At 39.8% G+C, this 27580-nt stretch overlaps 1 protein-coding gene across 1 annotated transcript in view; it reads right to left on the minus strand.

The window, feature by feature from the left end:
* ELOVL6 (ELOVL fatty acid elongase 6) overlaps nucleotides 1-27580 on the minus strand; it is a 122391-nt gene that overhangs the window by 39853 nt on the left and 54958 nt on the right. The window contains exon 3 of the mRNA XM_059377300.1: nucleotides 971-1102. Within this exon, the coding sequence (XP_059233283.1) occupies nucleotides 971-1102 (132 nt within the window). The remainder of the gene's footprint in view (nucleotides 1-970; nucleotides 1103-27580) is intronic.

Consider the following 27580-nt stretch of genomic DNA (forward strand, 5'->3'; position numbering starts at 1 on the left):
GCTTTTAATGATACCATCTATTTCCACTTAGTGGTGGAACAGTTAATATGTAGTGGGAAAAAATAAGAATGAATATTCATAAATATTAAAATAGTTATTTACTTGTAGGATATATACATCTACTTCTTCACTCACCTTCCTCAAGCCCAGTTATAAACTTGTGGGTCTTGACAAGCAGAACACAAATAGAGCAGGTGCCTTTGTTAGTGCTGTAGGTATTTTCTGGCACTTAGATTGATACCAGCTGTGTGCTAATTAATCTTGGGATGGCCTAGATCACCAAATACTACAAAGCTAGAAATGCTCCCTTAACTTCTAGGAATGTGTCTGAATGTTGGCTCCAAATGCCCCTGGAGGTATGGGCCAGGTCCTAACAGCCTCTATGATGTGTTCTAGTCAGGACAAAGTAAGAACTGTTTGCATAAACATATGCCAGCAAGTCAGATCCAAGGGATAGTGGTGAATGGTGCTTTTGGGGACACATAGCTAACAGCATTGTCTGGTCTAATAATCCTGGACATAGATAGGGGTCCAGTATCCAGTCATGTGTTTGAGTGCCATTTTTTCATTAAATATCAGTACAGCATACCCAGCACATTTAAACCGTACTGTGCCATAGTTTACAGGTGTGGCTGTGCACGTAGCCCTTCAGCTATATTTAAGCAACATCAATAATGGAATTGACACATCGCTTCTAGGCCTATGAGATTAACTGGATCACTGAATGAGCAGTTTGGATAAGAAAGGAGAGAGCCTGAAAAGAAGAGACTGAGCACAATATGGCAATGGTTGCCAATATGCACAATATGGTTGGTTGCAATGAAGTCCTACTCTCTGGACATGCCTTTATTTTCTCTTCAATGGACTGAACGATCAAAAATATGGACTATAAAATGCTCAAGCATTGCTTCTTTCAGCCAAGTCTGATGAAATGCATGGATTGCATTGGGGAAAATGAAGAAAAACCAACCTGAAGACGGCAAGGGTCAGAGACCAGAGCACTAATGGCTTCCTCAGTTCAAACTTCGCCCGTTTGTTCATCAGGTGCCGACCACCAAAGATGAAGGCAGCATACAGAGCAGAAAACAGGAAAGATTTCTTCCTGCAACAGACAAAAAACCAGTATCTTAGAAAATAAAAATCTCTAGGCAGTTAATTTTTATTCATGAGAAATTTATATTTCCTAATTATTTGCAATTTTTTATACCAGTTTTTCTTCATAAGTGCTGAGAGTGTGTTCTTGGGAATGTGCCCCTTCACTGAAGAAAGAATGTTTAAACATCCTTTCGATGACATGGCATTCTATGGAAACCTCCCTTGACAAATTATGTCAATCTAGATTAGTCAGCACATGTCAGAATAGATCTGTGTCCTTTTGGAGCTCCATGACTTTAAAAATTTCAACAACATAGCATTAAGGTACAAAAAGAAAAACTTTCACTGAGGGATTCAAACACTAAAATCAAGCTACTTAGATTTAGGGCACCCCTAGTATGGATTCCTGAGATCTTCTCCACCAAAGGAGCAAGTATTAAGTTTGAATATGATCATTAATAATTGGGATAACTGGTCAACATCATACAATACAAAAGAAGAATGTAGGTTGTACCTGAAGTACACCTGCCCTAGAGCTTGAACCTGAACCTAATCAAAATCGGATTTTACTACCTATCCTTTGGAAATATAAACTGTGGGAGCTTCTGTAGGACAACTGAACTTTCGTCTTCAATAAGTCAGGAGTATGGAATCTAAATACGAGTCTCTTCTAGATTAAGGAGTGGCTTGAGAAACTATAATCAAAGGTAATAGGTAGACTTTGGAGGCTCTGTATTTGAGCAAACCAAATGGAAAAAGACATTTTTAATAAAATGAGAAAGTTTTTAGTCATAATTTTAAACATACTTAGTTACTATTTATGGGTGAAATTACATGTCTTGGATTTGATTAAAAATATGCTAGGAAAGAAATAAAACCAAGACAATATTCAGGGTAAAGAGATAAAACCAGATTAACAAAAGGACGAAGGAATACAGGCTTTTTCTCTTTTTGTCAGGCTTAGGTGGAACTCTAGTCAGAAATGTCCAAGCAATATGAATTAGAATCTCTAGGTCCTGCTGGTTTACTACTGTATCAAGAAGTAAACAGTGTTATTGATAATACCAATAAGAACAAAAACAAAACCAACACGATTCTATACAACTATGATTCAACAGAAAGTAACAGAGGGGGGTGCCTGGGTGGCTCAGTGGGTTAAAGCCTCTGCTTTCCACTCAGGTCATGATTGCCAGGGTCCTGGGATCGAGCCCAGATCGGGCTCTCTGCTCTGCAGGGAGCCTGCTTCCGCCCCCCCCCCCCCCCCCCCCCCCCCCTGCCTCTCTGCCTACTTGTGATCTCTGTCTGTCAAATAAATAAATAAAATCTTAAAAAAAAAAAAAGAAAGAAAGAAAAAGAAAGTAACAGAGGCCTTGTAAATGATTTAAACACCTGAATGAACTTCCTAAAAAAGCAGTATTTCTCTTAAGATGGACATTCCCCACTCGATGAGATTAAAAGGGCAATCATTGAAAAGTAAGTGATAAGTCTAATACAAAAAGCAAAATGAATTAGTTTTTTGCAAATGCCTCCTATTTTTCTCTCTGACACTGCTTGTGTGTGCTGCTGACTAAGGAGGGATCTAATTATTTTCACAAGCAACACACTTAGTAGGCATGTGACCTACTTGGTGAACACCACCCAGTAAAGTGGTATTTCCAGAAATCAACCCATAAAGATGGAATGAAACACTTTCCAACTGAGGTTCGCAGATTCTTTTGGAAACATAGGACCTGGGCACATTGTCACTATTTGCTAAATGTTTGTTAGATGATCATGGTCTTGTCATATCAAATTTTCTGACAGGGAAAAATAATTATGCACTGATGTCTTATGTGCTCAGGAAACATTAACTGCGTGAATGAACGGTTTACTTTCCCAGTAACATATGAATTACTAAAGAATGAAATATTCGGAAAAAACATGATCCATTTTCTTCCTCCATAAAGAAACAGGCAATTTCTATACTTCAAAGAGAGGTGGAAATGTGAGACAGTTTTATAGGAACGTTATTAAACATTTCAAGAAGAAAGTACTTTTGCCTGTAAGTATGTGTATCCGATAAATATGAATACAAATGTGAGTGAGTGTTTGTAGGTTTACTCATATATGTTATGTATGAATTTTGCAAGTGCGTGTCACTAAATTGAGTCCTAATCACCGCCTGCATTCACACCCATCTAAGCAAGGACTCGCGAAAAACCAAATTCTATCAAGTTAATGTAAGCCGTAGTAATATGAAATAGTCTATATTCTTTCCTAAAAATTTTAAAACAATTTTGTTGTTCTTTTCTAAGTTATAAAAGTAACGATGAGTGACAGTATTCGTGGTATGATTCAGGGAGGGAGTCCTGAGGGGGCCACTCAGTGCTAACGAGCTTTCTCCTTGATTTTCCTAATCACCTGTAATGTAGGTAAAGCATTGTCTTCATTTTACAGATAAGCAAACCGGCTTAGAGGTTAAGCCTCTTCTCCTGTAGTAAACTTTCCCAAGAAAAAAGGGTGCACCTGATGTGTTATCTTATAGCCACAGAAGAATTCCACAAGCCCTCCTACTGAATTGCATGGTCATTGTGTAACTGTGTGGCACGTTGCTAAACTGTGAATACACCAAGAGTAATCTCCATGCCTTCATGTTTCAACTATCATATTGTGAAGGTTTGGAACACTTTGATCCAGACCCTGTTTACCTCCTGGAGAATACAAATAATCTATATATGCGAAGTTCATTCAGGTGTTTAAATCATTTATATATATATATTTATATATAAAAGCTTTTCCTTAAATTGCTTATCATTCTTGCTCATTCTATCTAATTTGGATTTTGGTTATGGTTAGATTGTGTTTCTTGCAATTACGGATCAAATTAAATGGCTGTCTGTATGTGATCCTATCATTCTAGCCATTGAGGGAAAAATAATGTGCCTCGAAGAACCAAGAAAAATACAAAAATCTCCCCTCAGGATGTTTTCCTCTGCATTTCTTCAGCTAAGAATGAGAATTAGTCCTAATGCACTACTAACTTCCTGGCACAGACCCTTCTATTTTCCATGTGTTTTCTAAAGATTATCTTTACCAACCTTCAATTCCATAGCTAGGGCAACCAAGTCAATTGATATAGACACAGAGAATCTGAGAATTGCCAGAGACCTTAGAGAGATTGAGCCCAAATTTCTCGTTCAACAGAAGAGGGAATGGGGGATAGGGTGTGGTGCTGGATGACATTACTTTCCTATGGTCACATAGCTACACACTGTATATGGGCCCAAACTACCAAAATTTTGCTCAAGCAGGTAGGTAAACATAACTTAATTGTCTAGGGTATATCTGAGTCACCTGCTATAATACAAATAAATTGCTTATTGTATACTTTCTAAATCTATTGTGGTGAAATTCAAGTCTGTAATGCTTTCAGTTAATTCAGAATTAACCTTTTACTTCTTCTGTAAGAGGGAGTCATCTAAAGGAGGCATGAACTCTTACCTCTTCCAACTGAGAAATCCAAAATGTATCACTTATAGTTGAATGCATTATGAGTTTTTTCCATTTAACTTAGAATAAATTAAGATTTTCATTAACATACTGGGCAATTTAAATGGATTCAAGCTGCCGTTCGGTTCTGCCATCTCTTTGGTAAAGATTCAATCATTGTCAAGTGAATAATGACTTCCTACTAGCCCACTTACTATTTAATAGGGATAGATGACTTCCCTAATGCTTCCATAGTAATCTAATAATACTTCATATTCTGGCAGGCCTCCATAGCTGGGTATAATGGTAACACTACATTGTTTTGTTACTGGATCATTAACAATTTCCAGAGGGTAGGGACTCCTACCATTAAAGAATCTTAAATGTATATCATATAGCCTAACCCTTCACCATAGGGGCCCAATACCTTTCAGGACAGTGCTTCTGTAGCTATAATTACAAAGTAACCAACTAAATAAAGAAAACCCAAATGAAATACTGATGTGTTTTGAGCTTGTTGCCCTGGTATTCACTCTTTTTCCCCCTTCCATTTCTGTCATTGATGTGAATGGACATTAGCCCGTAACTAATAAAAACAAATAATCGCTTTATCATTTATCCTCAGAAAGCTGGACTTCTTTATCATGTTACCCTCATCCAAAACATTCCTAGGTGTTGTTTTTCCTATTCTCACCAGAGTAACTGCTAATGATTTGTACTTATTGTTCTAACCAATAACACTTGTCATAGACTGTGTATACATTCAAACTGCCCCCCTCGGCCCAACCCCTGAGCTTCTACAGAAATCAGGACCTAGCTTGAGTCCCTTTAATACTCACTTCCAGATTTCTGTTGGCTGACTTGTGCACTTCTGAAGAGTCAGACAAGTTCATTTGAGAATGGTGACACTTTCAAGTGGGTAGTCTTTCAACACAGGGTATTTGCTAATGAACACTATGGGGGGAGATGGCCTGAACGCCTTTGTGCCTTAGTGACCTTGCTTTTGTGGTTACCATGCATGTGTAAAGTACAAGGGTTGTGAAAATGCAAACAAAACTTCGAGGAAGAAAAGAAAAGGACCCCTGAACACCTCACCTGCTTTGCCTGATAGCTACCAAGCACAGAACGTTTTCTAGTTGAGAAAATTTTCCAAAGAGTCTAACTGGGGGGGAAAAAAAAGCTAATTGGAGAGGCCATATCTCTTTTAAGACTTCTCCTTTAGTTCAGCTCCTGATTCGAATGAGGAAGCAATTCAGGATTCTGAAAGTAATTTTAAGGCCACAAACAAATTACAGACCCAGAGATGGAGGAAATAACACTTGGCTTTTTGCCAACAAGACATTCAGTGGACCATCATCAATGGTGGTCATAATTTGGTAAGAATATAAAAAAGAGGTTTTCTTGAGAGGGTGAAATTGTGCTCTGGGACTGGATTCTGTCCTATTCTTGAGAATTACCCCCAGCACTTCATACAGGCATTTCTCTACATTACAAATAATGGAAATTTTCCAGGAGTTGCTATTCACAAGTAAATTATAACTAGAAATTAACTCTGCCCAGAAATTCTGACAAAGAATGATGTAGAGAATAATAGTGGAAATAGATCCATAATAGGTACAAATGAATAGTGACTTCATAATTGCAAGACAAAGCTGTGACTAAAGAAAAGAGTGTTATTCTAACCAGTTATGTGTGACCCAAGAAGCCAAATAGTTTCTGAGTCTTTTTGAGTTGCAAATACCTCTTTCTTATTTTACTTTCCTCTCAGATGCAAATTGAAAGATCACAGGTTGTCCTTATTTATTTAAAAAACAAACAAAAATAAGGGCGAGAAAACCATTTTTTGTAATTCAGTCTTTCTATTGTTGAAGTAGGCCACGCTCAAGGTAGACTTGTATTTAGTACTGTGGATTAAAGGGCGTGGCTGTGTATCTCTTTCTAGGAAAGTACACTACTCCTAAAACAGACCCGTTACACAAGATTGCTTGTACATATATGGCAACATACCATTTTTACCCCTTGTCCCCTTTTTAAAACTCTTGATGAATTCTCTTTTCTTTTTATAGGGGGAAATAGGATCTTTCTACTTTCAAAATGTTAAAATCACATACACACAAAGCCCCATAAATAGTGTAGATAATAATGTCTGTTAAAAATTCTGAGGAAGGAGATATTGCTGTGATTAGAAAATGCTCTGTGGAGGGTGGGCTTTGAGGCAGACCCTTTGAGGCTTTGGATGGATGGACAGATGTAAGTGGGAATTTGGGGTGGGGAGAAAGCAGCGCCTCTAGGCATAAGCTACGCTGGGCATGTGTCAGACCCGATGTTTCCTCAGTGGGTGGGAAGACATGAGAGAAAGTCAGATTAAAGTTCTGGCATCTCCTCAAGGTTGTGCAAGGTGTGTGGTCAGGAATGGGTTATGACTAGTAGTTGAAGTATAGTACTGGAATCTGTGGCTTAATTTTCCTTCCTTTTAAATAAATAAGAATAGCCTCACTCATGGGTATACCATAATATGCCTTGGGGGAGAGAGGAAGAGGGAAGTAAAGATAGATGGCGATGCCCTGGTTCAGGCCATGGAGAGCGCTTCAAGTCTTTGAGCTGGGATGGGGAGGGGCGGCAGGACGGGAATAAAGAGATCCGTTCACGGGGAAACTTGGCATTGAGTACTTCTCTTCTAATGGGTAGATGTGGCTGAAGTTTGACTCTAGATCTCTAAATCAACAGACAAGTTCCCCATAGCCCACACGGGCAGCCTCGGTAGCAGCTGGGGTTCCTGAGTGCCGTGGTACAGATGGAAGGAACTTCTTTAATGAATTGCTCTTCCCAGGAATTATCAGATGGGACCAACTTGAAGTTTTATTCACTTGAAAATGACTATTCTCCTGTCCTGAGAAAAGAAGAGCAAATTTCGAGGCCAACCGTGGCATTGTTTCCAGAAAGCTGATACTTGGTTCAGTATCCCCTAATAGTCCTCCAGAGCAAATGTCCCTTTTAATCCTAAAATACTGCATCTTACAGATATGCCAGAATATTTTTTCTTTGTGTCAGACGACATGGTTTTATAAAACTGATCAGAAAGATTCGAATTCAGACTTAGAATTACAGATTTTCGAGAACACAAAAACAAAGGAATAATTAAACTTCTTGCTTTGGCAAAGGTTAGAGTTTCTCATCTCCTTGGAAAAAGTAAAACTTGCAACCACCTGTGAATAAAAACTTTGTCAGGGGTCCTGGTAGACAAATCTCCCACTTCAAACTAATGACGAGCGGCGGCACCGACAAACTTATTTGGAGTTTCTGGTATGTCTGAGAGCGTGGCTCAACTTGATTACCCGGTACTGAGGGTCACTCTGAAATAGAATTGCCAAGTTACGAAGTAACTGTCTTGTTATCCACTCCTGGTGCTTGCCATGGTAAAACACGACGTTCTAGAGGTCGTGTAAAACAACAGTAAATAACCGTAAATAGGAGACAGCATGCAGAAAGAGAATTCAGAAAGTGGTTCCATCAGCACTTCACTTTCATGTGCTCATTCCCTTAAAGAAATGCCCTTTGTTCTAAGAAAGAGAAAGCTTTCATTCGAATTTCCAATGAAGAAGTGCTCACCCATTAAGACCATGATAATGAGTAAAACGAATGTGATAATGAACACAGAAAGCAGACTAAAATTCTGAACCGTCTTCTATGATATAAGAGCGGTGAGTGACTCCCTGTTAACAGATTAAATTTTACCTTTTACAGTCTTAAAATCTACCACAAAGTAGAAATAAGGGATTAGGGATTTTTTTTTTCTCTGAAAATAAACTTTTTTCAGACCAGAAGTTACACAAAGCATGATTAATTATGGGCTTGGGTCAAGACCGCAAATTTTTGTTTGGTTTGTTTGGTTTTGAATCCTGCTATCTATTCTAATGGCCTGCGCACCATAGAAATAGAAAATTTTAAAAATCTTATATGATATTAAAATATATATAAAAATAAAAACTAGAGTCAAATACAGAATTTTGTTTCCTGCTTGTCTTCATCCTAAAGAAGCCCTGAAATGTTCTGTAGAAAATAGATTACTCTGAGAGGTGGAGACTAAAACCAGAAGTGAAAATACACTGTAAAAAGCATTTATGATTATTCACAATGGAACGGAAACCGGATTTCAGGTTTACAAGATTAAGTCCAATTCAGACACACAATTTTCCCAGACTTAAAATCAAAATGACAGCTGCACAGACACCAGCTCATAACAAGCACAAACATATTCAAATTTATGAGCTCTTTATACTCAAGGGCTAACCGTTTGAAGTGAAAAGTGACCCATTTCTGCCACAGTCTACTATCACCTTATATTTAGAGAGTTTTAGTTTATACTCGTTGCTTCAGACAACTGTAAAGAAGCTAGAAAATACTATCAAGGACAAAAAAACCCCACAACTACATGTTTTCATGGTAACTACTGGTTGATTAAATAGACTGTTGCATTGACTTTCCCCGTGGATAGAAATGTTGAAAGAGGGGTGGTGGGAAAAGCAATGAGAAAACATGTCCCAAATGCTATTTCTGGATTAGGGAAAAAATAGCTCAGAAGTGATAAGGATGATTTCGTGGTATAGCTCACAGATACGTTTTTTGTCACCAAAAGAAAATTTACATAAGATATGAAGCCTGAGTAAAAACTGGCAATGACAAGAAGGAATATATTATTAGCCAGGGAGTGGAAATGACAGACTTTTTTTTTTTTTCACCCATGAGATATCACCCAATTACCCAAGAAAGAACTCTCTTTGCCTTTTGAAAATAATAATGCGGCAAGATTTTGATTAGGGTATTCACATGGCTCCTTCCAGATATGAATGCTCATTCAGGGACAGAAGAAGATAAGGCCCAAAGACACTAGCTTTGAGAACTCCCGTAATGACGACAATTGGCCTCACGAATTGGACTGTGCTGCTTTCTCATCCCTGCTGTAAAAAAGCCCCACAAACGTCATGGCTTCAAACGAGAGGATTGGATTATCGTATTGTTGCAGAGTCAGAAGTCTGAAACGAGTCTTGTGGGGCTAAACTCAAGGTGTACCCCGGTTGTGTTCCTTCTAGAGGTTCTGGGGGGCAATCTCTTTCTTGGTCTTTTGTGGCATTTGGAGGCTGCCTGTCATCCTTGGCTTTCTTCACATTCAAAATGCATGGCTCCTACCTCTGTTTCTACGGTCACACTGTCTTCTCTTACTCTGTTTTTGTCATACTATCACCTCCTCCGACTCTGCTCTTACCTCCCTCCTAAGGACTCTTGAGATTACATTGGGTGCGAGAGATAATCCAGGCCCACGCCCTGGAAAGAACTATTCTCCAATTTTAAGGACTCTTATGATTAGATTGGGCCCACCGGATATTCCCGAACAATCTCATCTCCAAGTCCTTAACCTAATCGCATTTGCAGTCTCTCTCTGTTGCTGTAGAAGAGAAATACACATACAAATTCATAAATAAAACATGGATGTCTTTGGGGGACTATGATTCATTTGGCCACATGGATTAACTTGAAATTATAATAAGGTCTAAAGCCATTTTTCTGATGCAACTAACAGGGGACAACCCTACAGAGGGAAAAACTTTCTTTTCTATTCTTGCTTTATTAGACCCAAAGCCAGCCTCTTCCCTCCAAGTTAAGAAAGTACTTCAAGGGGCACCTGGGTGGCTCAGTGCGTTAAAGCCTCTGCCTTCGGCTGGGGTCATGGTCCCAGGGTCCTGGGATTGAGCCCCGAGTTGGGCTCTCTGCTCTACAGAGAGCCTGGTTCCTCCTCTCTCTCTGCCTGCCTCTCTGCCTACTTGTGATCTCTGTCTGTCAAATAAATAAATAAAATCTGTTTAAAAAAAAAAAAGAAAAAAGAAATTAAGAAAGCACTTTAAAATGCAAGGGCCTGAGAGTCACACTGTCACACAATTGTCCCAAAGCGACTCATATGCATGTGAACTCACAAATCAGTATTGGAAGTCTTAGTAGTAACATATGGTTTACCTTAGAACTGACTAAGTGCCAAAGCTTGGAATTTCTAGTAACACTCACACAATTTACTAGAAATAATATGTATTCAACGTATCTCCACTGTCACAAGTTCTAAATTGCTGTCTTAACACGCTTTTGTGACAACACAGATTGTTTGGCTTGGGACTATCACTTGCCTTTAAATCTTAAAATATACATTATAGCCTACATTTGGTACATTTTCCTATCTGCAGCAAGCCTGTTGTCCTGTGCTTCATCACTCTTACTGTTAAATCCCTGAAGACTGAGTCTTCCTCTCAGGGGGCTAAGAAGGAGCATTGTTCGATGTAGATGTTAACTCCTTTTCTGTAACTCCTTCTTCACTTGGTTTCTGGAATACTATCTTCTCTTAGTTCTTTCCCAACTTCACAGTCGGCACTTTTTTCATTCTCCTTTGCTGGTTCTCTCTTTATCTCCGCTATCTTTAAACCTTGAAGGGTTACCAGGGCTCAATCTATGGATCTCTCTCTCTTTTTTTTTAAATCTACCTGTGGTTCACAACGGGGGCGATGACTTTGCCCCTCAGAGGACATTTGGCAATGTGTGGAGACATTTTTGGTTTTCGTAACTGGATGGGGTTGGCTACTGGCACCTGGTGTGTGGAGGCCCTGGATACTGTGGAGGATTATCCAGCCCCAAACGTCAGTGGTGCTAAGGTTGAGAAAACTTGGATAAAAGAAATATAAAGAAATATCATCTTTAGAAGCGGGGCGGGGCACCTGGGTGGCTCAAGTCGGTTAAGCGTCTGCCTTTGATTCAGGTCATTATCTTAGGGTCCTGAGATTGAGCCCTGAGTCCCATGTTGGGCTTCCTGCTCAGTGTGGAGTCTCTTTCTCCCTCTTTCTCCCCTCCTCCCCCTCCACTTGCAGGCATTTGCGCGCGCACACACACACACACACACACACACACACATATTCTCTCTCTCTCTCTCAAATAAATAAAATCTTAAAAAAAAAAAAGAAAGAAAAGAGAAGAGAAATTGGAAAACTCAAGAGAATGTATATTAAAATGTGATATATCTTCAAAAAATGCATTTACTAGTTGGGATGATATCATTTATGCTTCAGATACACTTGGGCTGAATTGCTTCAAACTGATTTTAAGTGCAGAGTGAACTTCTTTTTTTCAAATCAGCAGTCCAAGTTAAAATTGAAGACAAGACAAAACAACCAATTCGGGTCAACTTTTCCTTCACAATTCTAGAATTAGGTTCACTTCTGCCTAAAATGGAAACATGGTACAGCCTGGTGATGATATGAATGATTAATTCTTCCCAACTCTACATTTTTTGCAGTCCTTTCCTTGCCATGAAGGTCACTGGGAAATGATTTGAAAGGAAGATTAGTCAAGACAGGTTGCCAAGACAATCCCTTATCCCACAGAGTTCCAATTCTTCTTGAAGTAGAATTCCAGGTGTGTTTCCCGTCATCTCTTTACTAACCAATCCTACAGTATAAGATAATTCCATAACAGCCAATCCTAACTTAGCTCTGGATGGGGCAATGCCATAAAAATACATTAGATTATCAGAATTTACAACTGTTATGTAGATCTTATAAGTTCTTACTGTCTTCTAAATCATTAAAGTATGATAAGTTGATAACAATAAAGATGTCTATGGCATAAACTTTTTAAAATTAACAGTAGGAAAAGCTCTATTTTGTAAGCCTCAGAATTTCATAAGGAAAATAGGAGCTCTCATATGATAAAATATGCCAAATGTGATAAAATTATTGTGCCATTTTCTAAATCTTAGAACAAATTACTCTTTATTTTTATTACCTACTCTCAGGCCTTTGCTCTCCAACATTTTCGCCGCATCAGGAGACACTGATTCTCCCCTGATGACTGTGTACAAAGCTTAATGAGTTGAAGAGGAAGCTGCTTTCTGTAATGTTCCCGTCATCAGTTTCCACAGGGGGAACCAGAGTGAAGCCCGCCAGATTGTGCCCAAAGCTGGCTTAGGAGTCTTTTCTCTTTCTGTTTACTTCATTTCCCACAAAGACCTTCACTTTGCTTCCTTTTCCCCCCCTCATTCACAGGTTCAAAGCTAGAAAAAAAGATGATAAAATTTTGGGGGAAAAATGAGTAATAGTAAAAATCTCAAGATCCATTAGGAAACTCCAACATGAAAAGCATAGCTTCCATTTCTTTAGAGGGTGAAAGAGAAATTCCTTTTATTTTTACAAGTTTCTTTGGACTTCTAGCTTGTGAGACAAAAATATTTTTCTTCCTTGTTGATCAGATGTGTCTTGGGACACAACTAAGGTACAGCTTGGATTGAGGAAGCATGGGATCTGATGAAAGAGACTCTCAAAATACAATGCTCACAGCAACCTTTTCTTCACAAGAAGGTGAAAATGCTTAGGGAGAGAAGAGAGTGTATCTGACTCACTGTTTCCTTGAAAGCCAGAAAGTTGATGTGTCTTCCCGTACATCCAAGAGCATTCCCTTTGGGGTGTGCAATAGGAGGGAATATGTCCTTCAGACCATGCGTGGCCACACGCCTGTGTTATGTCAAGAGAGAGCAACCACTCTGGAGAATAAACCTGAGTCTTTGCTTTTACTATTCTCTTTTCTACTGTTCTTCTTCATCAGGACAGATTTTCTAGGCAACAAATTTGAGAATATTGAAGGAATGGTCTTTAGTTAGCTATGCTTACACAGAAAGGTTTCCTATCAAAAGAAAAAAAGAAGCTTAAAAAAAAAAAAGGATTGACACGTATTTACTCAAGATATATCCTTTGATCTTAAGCATTTGGAACCAATTTAAGAACTGTGAGATATCTAAGAGCTATAACAACATTTAAAAGTATTTATGTGTTTGAATAGAAATGTCATTAATCTCATACAGTCATGAAATTCTCTAGGATTTGTAATAGATTTGATTTGATTTTTGTCTCTCAGACTATCTCCAAATGCTTTTACATGATTTGGATGACGCTATTCTGCCTATTCTGGAATCATGTCTTTACATCCTACATATATAGCTGTACTGTGATTTTCAAAAGACATCACACCTTTGCCCCAGCTTGCATTTGTGCAATGCCATTCTCACTATGTTGAATGCCCTTCCCACCTGCCCTCATCATTTTCTGGGAAGATATGTCCCGACTGCCTCTAGGTCAAGGTGATTGCACATCCTTCATCACCACTGAGCTTTCTATATACCTTTTGTGTACCTAATATCAGCGCCCTTACCCTATATATTTCACGTCTATAACTCTTAAGTGTAAGTTTACAGTTCTATAATCCTGAAGTATGTGAGAAGTGTGTCTTACTCAACTTTGTATGCCCAAGCCTCTATACCACAGTGCTGGCCTGAAGTGGGCTCCTAACATATGAATGGATGAATGATAAAGTGGATATTATTAAATTTTGGAAATACTTTAAGGGAAAAGAAAGAAATATATAACCGAGAGACTAAATAGGATAACCAATGCTCAAGTCTTGAATTGGTGCTTCAAATCCACTTGATTCTAAGTCCAAACAGCAAAAATTATATTTTATTATACTTCTTTTTTCCTTTGGAAGCGGAAAGAATCCTACAAATTAATCTGAATTCAATACTGTTGGCTTAAAAAGAAAAGCAAACAAACAACAAACCACCTTTCCTTGGAAATATGATTATGTTTCTACTGAGACATGCTCCTTCTGGAGTAGCTTACTCTATCAAACACTGCTCAGGAAGGCTGGGAAAGTATGATCCAACTTCTTTAGTTCTTGTTGGCCAGAGACTCATGTATTACTTTCTCAGTGGAACTGTTTGCAGAAAGTAAGCAAAAGACAGAATAGACAGGCGTGAAATGAGACCGTCCCCATGGTAGCATCACTTTCCACCTGATAACTGTACCTTCTTCTGCCATCAAGAGAATCTATGATTCGCCAACACATTCCAAGGCAAATTCTGGGAATGTCTAAGCTTAATCTGAAACCAAAATGATGACCCCAAACTGTCTATATAACTTTACAGTTCTAAAGAAATCATGTTTGTTTTGATCAGGATCATTCCACAATCAAAGACAACTCTAAGATACCATTTGATGCCTATCGCTAGGCAAAGGAGAAAGTGATAATACCTGAGTGAGGGGAGCCGCTTTTGCTGGCAGCCGCGAAGGCCAAATGACCTGTCTCTGGAAAAAACTTATCAAGAACTTGAAAACATTCATGTCTTTTAATCCTGCAATTCCACCTCAAGGAATCTCTCTAGCGCAAACAATCTTTTTTTTTTTTTTTTTTTTTTAATTTTATTTATTTGAGAGAGAGACACTGAGAGAGAGCAGGAGAGAGGAGAAGGGCAGAGAGAGAAGCAGACTCCCCATGGAGCTGGGAGCCCGATGCGGGACTCTGTCCCAGTGCTCCGGGATCATGACCTGAGCTGAAGGCAGTTACTTAACCAACTGAGCCACCCAGGCTCCCTAGCGCAAACAATCTTAAATATGGTAAAGGTACAAGTATCACGGGAGCCCGGCAGTGAAGAAGTGGACAACGTTTCATAAGAGTCAGGGATATACTGTGGTATATTCACTCAAAGATGATTAAACAACCACTAGAGCTATGTAAGATGCATATAGCTTTAATAACTATGGAAGCAAAAAGTAGAATGTGGTATAATTACAAGTTGAAAGAACGCCCTTGCCCCCAATTTATAGTGGCTATTACTGGGTGACAGGGTTATGCATGCTCCTTTTCTTCAATTTATTATGTATCGAAGTTTTTTTCTACTAGTTTAATAATGAAAACTGGGAATTTTTTTTTAAGATTTTATTTATTTGACAGAGAGAAACACAGTGAGACAGGGAACATAGGAAGGAGGAGTGGGAGAGGGAGAAGGAGGCTTCCCAGGGAGCAGGGAATCTGATGCGGGCCTGGGTCCTAGGACTCTGGGATCATGACCTGAGCCGAAGGCAGACCCTTAACAACTGAGCCACCCAGGCTCCCCAAGGATTTTTATAAATAAAACTAAATGACAAAAAGTACGTTTTTATTTCTAAAAGAACAAAAGGCTAACAAACATGCCAAGCATTTTGATGGTGGTTGCATATACATTATATAAAATCACACAAATTTTGTTCCACATATTTCTACAGTCTTACTGGAAGACGCTACAGCTGTCACTTACCATCACACCTACTGGAGTCACAAAGACATGGATTTTAATTCTGGCTGCCACATATTGGTTCTGGCATCTTTTTTTTTTTTTTTTAAAGATTTTATTTATTTATTTGACAGACAGAGATCACAAGTAGGCAGAGAGGCAGGCAGAGAGAGAGAGGGAAGCAGGCTCCCTGCTGAGCAAAGGGCCTGATGTGGGGCCTGATCCCAGGACCCTGAGATCATGAGCTGAACTGAAGGCAGTGGCTTAACCCACCGAGCCACCCAGGTGCCCCCAGCTCCGGGATCTTGATCTTGAATAAATTCCTTTACAAATTTTATCTGTCTCAATGTCCTTACCAGAAACAAACAAACAAACAAACAAACAAACAAAAAAACAAGAAAATAACCGCTGTTCATCAGGCTTATCATAAATCCTCAAAATATTGGACTTGGTGGCTTCTGATGTGTTGTAAGTATCCAGTACATGATACCTAATGTTGCTGCTCACTATCAAGAAAAAAAATAATAGAATCAAATGCAAAATCAGGCTACTTGGGCCTTTATTGGCCAAAAGCCTTTCAAGTTCCGTTTAGTCGGTTTATTTATTTATTTATTTATTTATTTATTTATTTTTAGTCACTTTGAAGTTACACCTGACCCCAGCAGTCCTGTGAATTTGATATTGACCCTGTGTGTATATTTCAAAGAGCAATCATTAAGCAAAACAGCACAATCCAAGTTTGCCAGTAAACAAGAGCTCTTAAGAAAACAAGTCACTTTGATATCTCAGCTTGAATATGGAGCAAAAGAAGAGTATGAAACAATAATGTAAGCACTTTACTCTCATGAGAGCATGTAGACAGGATGCAGGACATAAGTTCCTTTGCGGACACCTGCAGGTAGGCAGAAAGCTAACTGAACTAGCAAAAAGCAGTCTATTTAGGAATAGTTACAAGAATGGCTATAGCGAAGTCTTCTAAATTAGATATTTCTAAAGTAAAATGAAAATAAAGATATTAGGGGTAGATATCCTTTTCTTTCTGACCTATATACAGAGTAAGAAAAAAACATGGCCCCTTTTATAGTTATTTAATTACTAGGGTAGCAGTAAAGAAAGGAATTAAATGTAACCATTTGGCTGATTTATGCGGCAGTTAAAAGGCCCATGAAATGTTATGACGTGAATGTTGCACACTGGACCCTCTTTTCACAACTTTAAAAAATGCTGACTGCAGCAAGCCTGAGCGAGGTCAGGCTGGCCAAGCACCTGGGTGAGTGGAGAGGTCACACTGCCCTGCGAGGTCGTTGCTCTCTCTGCCTGGGAGGGGAGGGCTGAAAAGCAAACCCGGCTGCAAGGTGAAAGTCTGATCTAACCCAGATTTGTCAAACAGACAATGATGTCAGCAGACATTTAGAGGCTATCTGCAGGATACAGATATGGCCCTATCTGATGATTCCCAGACCAGCTACTGGCCAAGAGTCCGGCCTCGCTGCCTCCCGGCAGACACCAGCTCTCTGACCCGAAGTGCACCTTTCGCTCTAGGCTCACAATAGCTCATGATCTTAGGTAACTGGTTTTCCAACTTCTAGTGCTGCCTTTTGCCCATGCCTTCCCTAAGACCTTTAGTGGAAAAGAGTCTAAGTCAAAGGGCCGAAATTATGAAAGTGCTTTGCGAGGTTCCTCTTCTCAGCAGGATCTTCGTTTGGCTCCTCGAGGCTGTCTGGGGCAGAGAAGAGGGCTAACTCCAGCTTCGCAGCGGCAGGAGATCATCCCATACCTAAACAGCCGCAGGCCGGAGAGATCTGTGTGACAGGTCTCCCTACGAAGGAGCACCAACAGGGGAAGTTTTAATCCCAAGAGTGCCATGTGCTGCCAAAAATCTAATCTCTGTTTTTGGAGTTCAGTCTTCCCTCCAGTTACAAACTCTCTGTGGCTACGTCCTTTTGAAGTGCTTTAGTATATAAAATTGTCAATGACATGGCCTTGTCTGGCATAGGCTGCACAGTCCCGTATTCTCATCCATTAACCGTATATGATAAAACAAAAGCATTACCTAAATGACACCAATGTGAGCATTCTTTCTTTCCTGTTAAACAGATATATTCTGGGGGTAAATTGACTGACTCCAACAATTTAAGTCATGTATTCACTGACATTTCAGTTTTCTATATTCATTGAAAACTCATGTTTAGTCTCTGTAGCCAGAACAAATAAGAGAAGTTGTACATTTTGACAGCACAAATAGTCAGTTTTCTGACTATATAGAAATTTCAGTTTTCTGTATTCATTGAAAACTCATGTCTAGTCTCTGTAGCCGGAACAAATAAGAGAAGTTGTACATTTTGACAGCACAAATAGTCAGGTAGAAACATTCATTTTCTATATTCTTTTCCAGTTCCAGTTGGAGCTCCTAATTATCCATTCAAGAGGTATTAATTGAGCACCTACAGCGTGCCAAGTGCAATTCGAGGCTCTGAGAATACATCAGCGAACAAACCAGACAAAAAAGCCTATTTTCACGGAGGTTACAAATCTGGAGACAGGCAATAAATAATAGGATACGTTAGAAGATTATAAATACTACAGAAAGAGGAAAGAGTTATGCAGTGTAAAGGCAAAATGAGGTGAAGAGTAGATGGGAATTTAAAATAGGAGAGAGTCAGGGTAGGCACGCTCAGGTGAACTGGAGCAGAAGGCTTTAAGGGAATGAGGGAGTGGAACGGGGCGGGAAATGGTGTAGTGTGTGAGGCATGAAGTCGCCAGGGCAAGAACTATCTCCGGGGTGTAAGTTTACCCGATAGGGCCAATTTTGTCTTTGGAAAATTCAGTATCCAACGATATCCTTCGAGAATATGCCGATAAGTGTGTATCTGAGCAATAATTCTGCTTCTTCCAATAAATTCTCAAGTCGGTACAACTGTTTGCATATTCATGAATGTCATTCAAGAATAACGAGCATGAAAATACCTAGACTATGATTTTCAAGAAGTTTGTTAATTTGTAGAAGTAATCTCATTAAGGGGATGATTATACATCTGAGTTACTAAGACATTCCAGAACATTTGAATTTCTGATAGGATCTCTTGTGAAAGAAGTTAAGGCAGTCCGTAGATAGAAGATTATAAGGTTACCATGGTAGAGTCTTGAATTAAGACAGATCTAAAAGTAGCTTGACACTAGAGATGAATTTATTTAATCTTTCTTACAAAGAAGGTGTGTGCTGTTCTTTCAGGATTTCCTCTTGCAAACCTAGACTTGAATATACAAAAGCAAAGTCTGGTTCTTCAAGAATTTAGCAGGATTATTCCTGAACTGGAGACATAATTTGATTTCCTACAAGCACATTAATTCTGCTTCACTTGCAAATTGGTTTTAGGTCCAAATTGCGAAAGAAAGATAATAATTCCTGACAAGGACAAGGAAATAGGTTTTCCATTTTCTTCCTGAGTCAGCAAGAGAGTGTTGGACACAAGTGACTTTCTAATATATATTTCTCTAAATATACATATTAAGAAGCAAAGTCTAATGGTAATGTGGAAATCAGAACTTTATTTTTAAAAAGGCAAATGAAAATGAATACAGCTTTCAGACTAAAAAAGGAACTAACTTAAAAATATATATATTCTGGGGCACCTGGGTGTCTCAGTGGGTTGAGCCTCTGCCTTCAGCTCAGGTCATGGTCTCAGGTTCCTGGGATCGAGACCCACATCAGGCTCTCTGTTTGGCAGGGAGACTGCTTCCTCTCTCTCTGTGCCTGCCTCTCTGCCTACTTGTGATCTCTGTCTGTCAAATAAATAAAATCTTAACAACAACAACAACAGATATATATGCTGTGACAACTTCTATTGCCATTAAAAAAAATTAGGTCTTTTACTGCAGGGCTTAAGTGAGTTGAGGTGAATTTGATATTTTCAATCAATAGGCCAATCCCAATTTTAGGAAGTCATCATAAAGCAGAAACATAAACACTTCAAAGGTAAGTTTTCTTTTTGGACACAAAACACAAATAGACATTTCCCTAAAGAAGACCTACAGATAACCAGCAGACACATGAAAAGATGCTCAGCATCACTCATCATCAGGGAAATGCAAATTAAAACCACAAGGAGATGTTACCTCACACCTGTCAGAATGGCTAAAATTAAAAACACAAGAAACACCAAAGGTTGGTGAGGATGTGGAGAAAAATGAACCCTTGTGCACTGTTGGTGGGAATGCAAACTGGTACTGCCACTGGAAACTGCTACTGGCAGTAGCATACTGTGGAAAACAGTATGGAGTGCTCTCAAAAAGTTAAAAATAGAACTACCCTATGATCCAGAAATTGCACTACTGGGTATTTAGCCAAAGAATATGAAAACACTAATTTGAAAGGATATGTGCACCCATATGTTTATTGCAGCATTATTGACAATCATCACATTATGGAAGCAGACCAAGTGTCCATCAATAGATGAATGAATAAAGCAGATGTGGTGTACAACCGACTGGATCACCCAGGTGCCCCCCCCCCCCGCAACATAGTGACCAGTCTTAAACAAAAAATGTCAGATCCTAGTTGGAGTTGAGGGGGAGGGAGGCTGGCATCAAAAAAGGGAGCCAGGATTGGAATTCCCATTAATGGCAATTTAGTAACTCAATGTTGGTCCCTTGGTGGCTCTCTGGAGGCCTCCCAAGGAAGTGTATGTGTGGGTGGTGGTGGAAAATTAGATAGATGAACATTTTCTTCAACTTTCTAACTGCTCAGTGGTGCTATGACAATGGAGACAGTTTAAGAGGGTTTGCAGGGGCTGGTCCTCTAACATTCATCTGCCAGTTCACATTTTCTGACTAAATGCTTTCACCAGCTAACCTTACATGTTTCTTAGTATGGACCACTGACCACGTGCCTCAGAAGCTCTTGAGGTGCTTGTTAAGACTGTGGATTTCACCTCAGACCTTCTGAATGTAGAAGAGTGCTATGGTCTGAACGCTTGTGTCCCCCTCAGAATTCATGTAGAAATCCTATTTATTTATTTATTTATTTATTTATTTATTTCTTCTTTCTTTCTTAAGATTTTATTTATTTGACAAAGAGAAGGAACACAAGCAGGGGTAGTGGGAGAGGGAGAAGCAGGCTTCCTAGTGTGCATGGAGCTGGATGCGGGGCTCTGTCCCAGGACCCTGGGATCATGACCTGAGCCAAAGGCAGAGACACTTAACGATGGAGCCAAAGGCGCCCCTCATGCAGAAATCCTAACCTCCAATATGATAGTGTTAGGAGGTAAGGCCTCTAGGAGGTGATTAGATCATGAGGGCGGAGCTCTTCTGAATGGAGTTTGTGCCCTTAGAAAAGGGGCCCCAGAACGATCCATGTGAGGTCAAAGAGAGAAGGCAGCTGTACGTTCTTATCAGACAATGAATCTGCCAGCATCTAGATCTGGGACTTCCCAACCTCCAGAACTGTGAGAAAAATTTCCTTTATTTAAGCAACTCAGTCTGTGGTATTCTATGATAGCAGTCTGAATAAAGAATAGAGTAGCTCTGAAAGTCTGTAGTTAAACATGACTTTTAGGAGATTTTTAGATTGAGGTCTGACTTGAAGAACATGATTATTTAGCTTCATGTGGTCAGCCACCATCATCCCTAACCCTCTGGATTCTTCAATTTCCTATTCCAAAGATAACACAACTTTCCTATAGAGCAACATCTATTATATCCTACAATCAAATAAAAAAAATTTCTGGCTAATATCCTGTTTACAAATATATATATATATATATATATATATATATATATATATATATCAGTGTAGTACAACTGGGAAAGACTTTGAAAGAGAGGAAAACAAAAGGAATGGGCAAATGCATCAACAATACAGACAGCACCTTGCACTTTAATTGCCCTGGTACCTTGGTAATGGAAGGTCAGCCCACGACTTACGAAGCTTCTGAAGTGTCTCACTTATGTGAGAATTTAACAAAAACACTGACTCAGTCAAAGATTCCTTGCCCTTTTAAACAAAGCTGAAACCTAGGAACAACATATTTACTCTTCTTCATTAGTAATGAGTTACTTCCGGTAAAAGATGTAATTTTCCAGGAATTGCTTTAAGGGTGATGATTTAATAACAGAGACCAAAGTTATTTACTTATCTCCTAATTAACAAAAATTTGCAAAGCCTTATGGTTTATGGTACAAAACTTTGCTGAATTAGTATTACTGAGAGTTTATCTGGGCTCAGAGAAAAGAGAATCCCAATTCATTCATTCTTTCATACCATTACTCACAAATATTTTCAATAAGTCATTAAGTGCTGTGTGCAAGCTATTGAAGAGAGCTCACAAAACAGACGTCTTCCCCTGTTCCCTGGAGACTTTAACATCTTTTGGAGGTAACAGACAAATACATGGAAAAGTGGAGAATAAATAATAAGGAAATATTCAAAGAAGAAGAAGGAGGAGGAGGAGATGGAGGAGGGGGAGGGGAATGCGCTCTAACTCAGATTAGACAGGATGAGAAGGTGGGTTGAAGCAGCTTTGGGCAAAGAGCCAGAGTCAAGAAAGAAAAGCACATTCCAACTTTACAAAATTTAGTGTGCTTGACTTTGAAATCCAGAGTAGGTTGGAGACCACTAAGCTGAATGTCCAAGAAGCAGGTGGAAGCAAGATCATGAGAGCTTTTATAGATCATGTTAAAAAGTTTCTTTTTAACCCTAAAACCAATGGGGAGCCACTGAAGAGATTGAATGAATGAAGTCAACATGCTTTCATTTGTGATCTATGAAGATTCCTCACTGATTAAAAAAAAATGAGGAGCTTGAGTCAGTCTTGAGTAAGGGAGTGGCAGAGGTTTTAGATAAGAGAAGGGCAGGTCCTGGAACTTAGGAAAAGGCAGGCGAGAGCAATGTAGTTACAGGAAGTTTTCCTGTCTGCACCCTCCCAGCAGGGGGTGGGGTGGGGGTGGGGTGGGGGGCGGTGTGTCCTTTCACAGTAACCTATCATACGGTCAAATGTCTGGTGTGTGAATGTACAAAATTAATCAGGTGTTTTCTGCAAGACTCCACTCACACATTTCTGTGCTGAGCATATAGCAAAGTATAGTATTTCCTCATTGGTTAGTTGCTTATCGTGTTCTTAGATATAAAATTATGCCCCCTCCCATCACGTGTCAACCACCGGTATGCAGGTTAGTTATAGGACTAAGAAAACAGTCATCCATGTTTCCAGTCAATAAGACAGAACATGTAAAGGCAAGTTCTCAGGTTACCTGGAATACATTTTTTGAAAATCTAAGAAAGGCTGTACTGCTGAGGATAAATAAAGCATGTCACTGAGTCACCAGGATTTTATATTCATGCCTTAAAGAACTTTAGAAAGTACGGATTTGTGCTTCTTTTTCCTACCTAGTTACAGACCTGACTTCTGGGAGTAGCCATCTTGCAGCCATGAGAAAGGACGGTGGCGTAGAGAGACTAGCTGAGCCTGGTTTTCTGATAACATCACTGAGCTGCCTCACCAACTCTACTCTAGACTTTTGTTGAATGAAATAAGAAAATCCCCCTACTTAATGAAGGTTCTATTAGTTGATTTTCTGTTCTTTCCGGCCCAACACTCTTAATAGCCTCGATTTCTATTGAAACTTCTTTGAACATCATGTACCAAATTCTGTTGCTGCTGACACTATGTGGGATTCTGTGGTGATTTAATAACACGGATGAGAACCAGCAAGCCATTACCTCCAAAACCTAAATTCTGTTTGTTTGTTTGTTTGTGTATAAAAGATTTTATTTATTTATTTGTCGCAGAGAGACACAGCGAGAGGGAACACAAGCAGGGGAAGGGAGAGAGGGAGAAGCAGGCTCCCTGTTGAGCAGGGAGCCCGATGTGGAGCTCCATCCCAGGACCCTGGGATCATGACCCAAGCGGGAGGCAGACACTTAATGACTAATGGCCATTCACCCAGGGCCCCAACCTAAATGTTTTTAAAGTGACATGTGTTTAACCGTCTACGAAGATGCTAAACTCGCAGATCCATGGGAGTTGTGTTATTACGAAAAAACAGCAGGAAAACAAAACGCAGAAAACTCTCTGCACACATGCAGGGCATTCTGGCCACAATTCTTCTTTAGTCGAGCTTGACTGATCAAGTGTTAAAAATGACGGAGCCCTGATATTCAAGCAGAAGCAACATAAGGATCCAAGGGAAAGTGGCTTCCCAGAAAAACAGAAGGGAAAATGTTTTGTGGACAATTTTAGGCACACTGAAGTTGCACAACAGTAAGTACTGCACACGCGCGTCACAAGTGTCAGTCATCAGGGGCCGGACGGTTTACTTTAAGCAAACATAATTATGTGGGCTGAAGGCTGCAACAGCTATATTTATTCTAAGGTACGACCTGTTTGGCTGGCTTCAGATTTTCAGAGTTGTTTCTATGCATATGACTAGAAATCGTTTTTATATCAAAGACAGCAGATTTATATTTGTGCATGAGTGTATATTTATATTGGCATTTAAATGCATATAAACACAGCAAAGCACATCTTTCTGTTCAAGGAGATGGTATGTGAGTTTAACACAGTATAAGGATCCTTTGAGACTTCTTACTCCCACTTACCTGGAGAAATTCTGGGGGCACCTTTCCTTCATTTTCTTTGTAACAGAATCTTTTATAGATAAGAAAGCCTTCTAAATGATTAATTTGTATAGTATGTGTAGGGTCTATACCTTGGACATTGGACTGAAAATAATGAATCACTTATGACATGTCTGCCACTGTGATTTTCAACTCCCCGCAAACCACCTGTCGCTATGCACTTACTGATTCAAATTTGCCCAGAGAGACATTCAGTTCTAAAGCAGGGAGACAACACATTCACCGCAAGGACTAGAATGGTTTCGGCTGCCTACTCTAGACTTGGGTGAATTATTTTTTAAATCAGGATTGTTCAAATTGTTTGTTTGGACTAATTAAAACTGGGCAGAGGATTTCCAAATCCCTAATTCATTTGAAGACATGTAGGCAGTCTTTTCTCTAGAGAATCAAATCACCTTTTACCACATGATGAGTATAAAATTATCAGCTGCAAATCCAAGTGAGTGCAGTGCATGTGAATAAAGAGGTAAGATCAAAGTCTCCAGCTGATGTGTTTACTTAAAAGTATTAAATACATATAGTTATAAAAATTACCTGGGAAGTCCGTTTAAAAGGTCAGAAATTCTAATGCTCTAGGTCCTATGGTGGTGAAGAGGACCCAAAAATATGAATGTTAGCAATAGCTAAATGATATAGGAGGTTCCTGTGGACCCCACTTTGAGAAACACTGGTCAGTACTGTTCTAGATGCCAGAAACACAAACCCCATACAGCTCACTCTACTGAGATAGACAAGTAAACAATTTTACGATGCATTTTACACATCCAGAGAGGTATGGAGAAGATAGGAGAAGGCATCAAAATGTGGGCAGAAGGGTAATTCTCCTGCAGAAATAATCCCGTTTTTTCTCTAACCAGTAGAACTAGAGAATGGGAGGAAGCATGGTGGGGACAAGCCTGAGTGGGAGTTGGTGGGGGACAAGCACTGGGGAGTTTGGGCTAATTAGCACAGGTTCTGGGAGTGGGAAGTGAGGGTGTTAAGATGAAGTACTATCTTAAATGAGTTTTGTGCCTGCATGGGCCTAATTTTAACTTTTTACCCTGAACGTACAGGAGGTCATTCAGGGTTGAAGCAGGAGAGGCAGAGTCAGATTCAATTTTAAGAAAGGCCACCAGGGGGCGCCTGGGTGGCTCAGTGGGTTAAGGCCTCTGCCTTAGGCTCGGGTCATGATTCCAATGTCCTGGGATCGAGCCCCGCATCCGGCTCTCTGCTCAGTGGGGAACCTGCTTCCTCCTCTCTCTCTTTCTGCCTGCCTCTCTGCCTGCTTGTGATCTCTGTCTGTCAAATAAATAAATAAAATCTTTAAAAAAAAAAAAAACCAAAAACAAACAAACAAAAAGGCCGCCAGGCAGCAGCAACACAGAGGGCCTCTGGGAGGAACATAACCTGAGGGAGGTGGAAAGGCAGGTAACTAACTGCCCTTCTCCTCAAGAGAAAATGCCTACAGTGCTGAAGACAAACAGGTGAATGCCATCTAGAAGGCAGTAACCTCTCACTGTAATCATTCCCTATGTTTACTGAAATGATTTCATCACCATGGAAAAACAGAGGTCTGAAAACAACTAACTTAATTTGGGAAGAGAGGCAAAAGAGAAGAACAGATGAATCTTGAGTTTCTGGTTTGTCTGTCTTGGTAGCTGGTGTTAGTTCAATGTGTGGTGAGTAAAGAACTGGGAGTTCAGTATTTACTCCTAAGTAGTTAACGAGACTGTAGAACTTACTGGTAGAGATTGAAAGAGGGTATGGGACTTAGAAACGCCTGGGCTGAATGAAGGTACCTATTTGGGAGTCATCCATGCCTGAGCGGCGGTGGCTGAAGTCATGGAAATGAATAAGGTCATCCAAGGGGAATACACTAAAGGTCAACGTGGGGCCTAACTGGGAGGGGGGCACCACCATTCAGTGGGGAGGAAAAAAAGAAACAAGCAGGAAAGCATAAGAAGAGACAAAGGTAAAAAGAGAACCAAGGAGTGCTACGGGAGAAAGAGGGTCAAGTGTCACAGAGCAATCAAGTCAGTTAAGTGCTGATACAGAGAGTGTTCCATTGGGACCCGGAGTGCCTATCAGCGCTTCCTCTATGAATGGCTCATTCATTTCTTCAACAAATATTTACCAAAGTCTCCTGAGTGCTTGGTGCCATGCAGATAAACCTCAAGCCTCAAGGACAGTCTCATCCTACTTTGAAAGCATAGTGAAATCATTTCCATTTCCTTACAAAGGTTACGCTACATTAAGATGTGAACAGGAATGGAATTTGTATGCAGAGGAGATCCCAGGAGCCTGGGAAGAAAGTAAGGAAGGGAAGAAAAGTCAAGGTGGCTTGATCGGCAAATCCTGGCCCTAGTTTCTGCTTATCCCTTTACTTAACACCCCCCCCACCCCCGCATCTACTTAGGAAGCAAAGTCCTAGGCTGGAGAGAAGTAATTATTTCCCAATATGTTCTTTTGGTATTGAAAGAAGAAAATTAAGGCAAGAAAGAAAAAGTTAAAGACTCCAAATGAAACTAACATATTTCTGAGCCGACTACACTTCACAGAAACCTTGTCTCATAATTAATTAGCACTGATTAAACTTTTTTTTTTTAAAAAACAACGAGCCTTTTCATTTTTATTACTCAACAAAGGTTCCATTTTGTTATTTAGCTTTCTGACTCTGTGCATGCTCCTTCAACACTTTCACAATTTTCTGCTGCTCAATAAGGAAGGCACTTTTGAATTGGTCACATATTTCACACACATGGATCCAACATAGGCCTTGTTGACCTTTTATTTTGTTTAAGTCTTACATATGGAGTCCCAAAGTTGGCCTGGGCACACATCATATGTGGACTCTGCTGCCTTCCAAAACATCTTGGTATAGAGATTAACAGTGAGCTGGGATTTTATCACCTTGGATTTGAGAGAGCCTATATCAGATATAGGCTACAGTGATAGCTTTGAGAGCCTACAATGATAGCTTTGAGATGTTGTATTGGATGATAGCCTGCAATGGTGTAAGTCAAAGGCTGGGCCATGCTAAAGGCCTCTAGACACTGTCCTGATAACATCTGGAACAATGATAGAGTAAATCCTGTGGTTACTTCATTTATCCATTCATTTGTTCAGAAAATACTTCAGGAGCTTCTGCTAAAGATTGTAAGTATCAAAGAGATGAAGTCCTGGGGCATCTGAGTGGCTCAGTCAGTTGAGCAGTCAACTCTTGACTTCAGCTCCGGTGGTGATCTCGGGCCATGGAATAGGCTCCATGT

The sequence above is a fragment of the Mustela nigripes genome, chromosome 1, assembly GCF_022355385.1.
Source record: "Mustela nigripes isolate SB6536 chromosome 1, MUSNIG.SB6536, whole genome shotgun sequence".
In the NCBI taxonomy this organism is placed as follows: Eukaryota; Metazoa; Chordata; class Mammalia; order Carnivora; family Mustelidae; genus Mustela; species Mustela nigripes.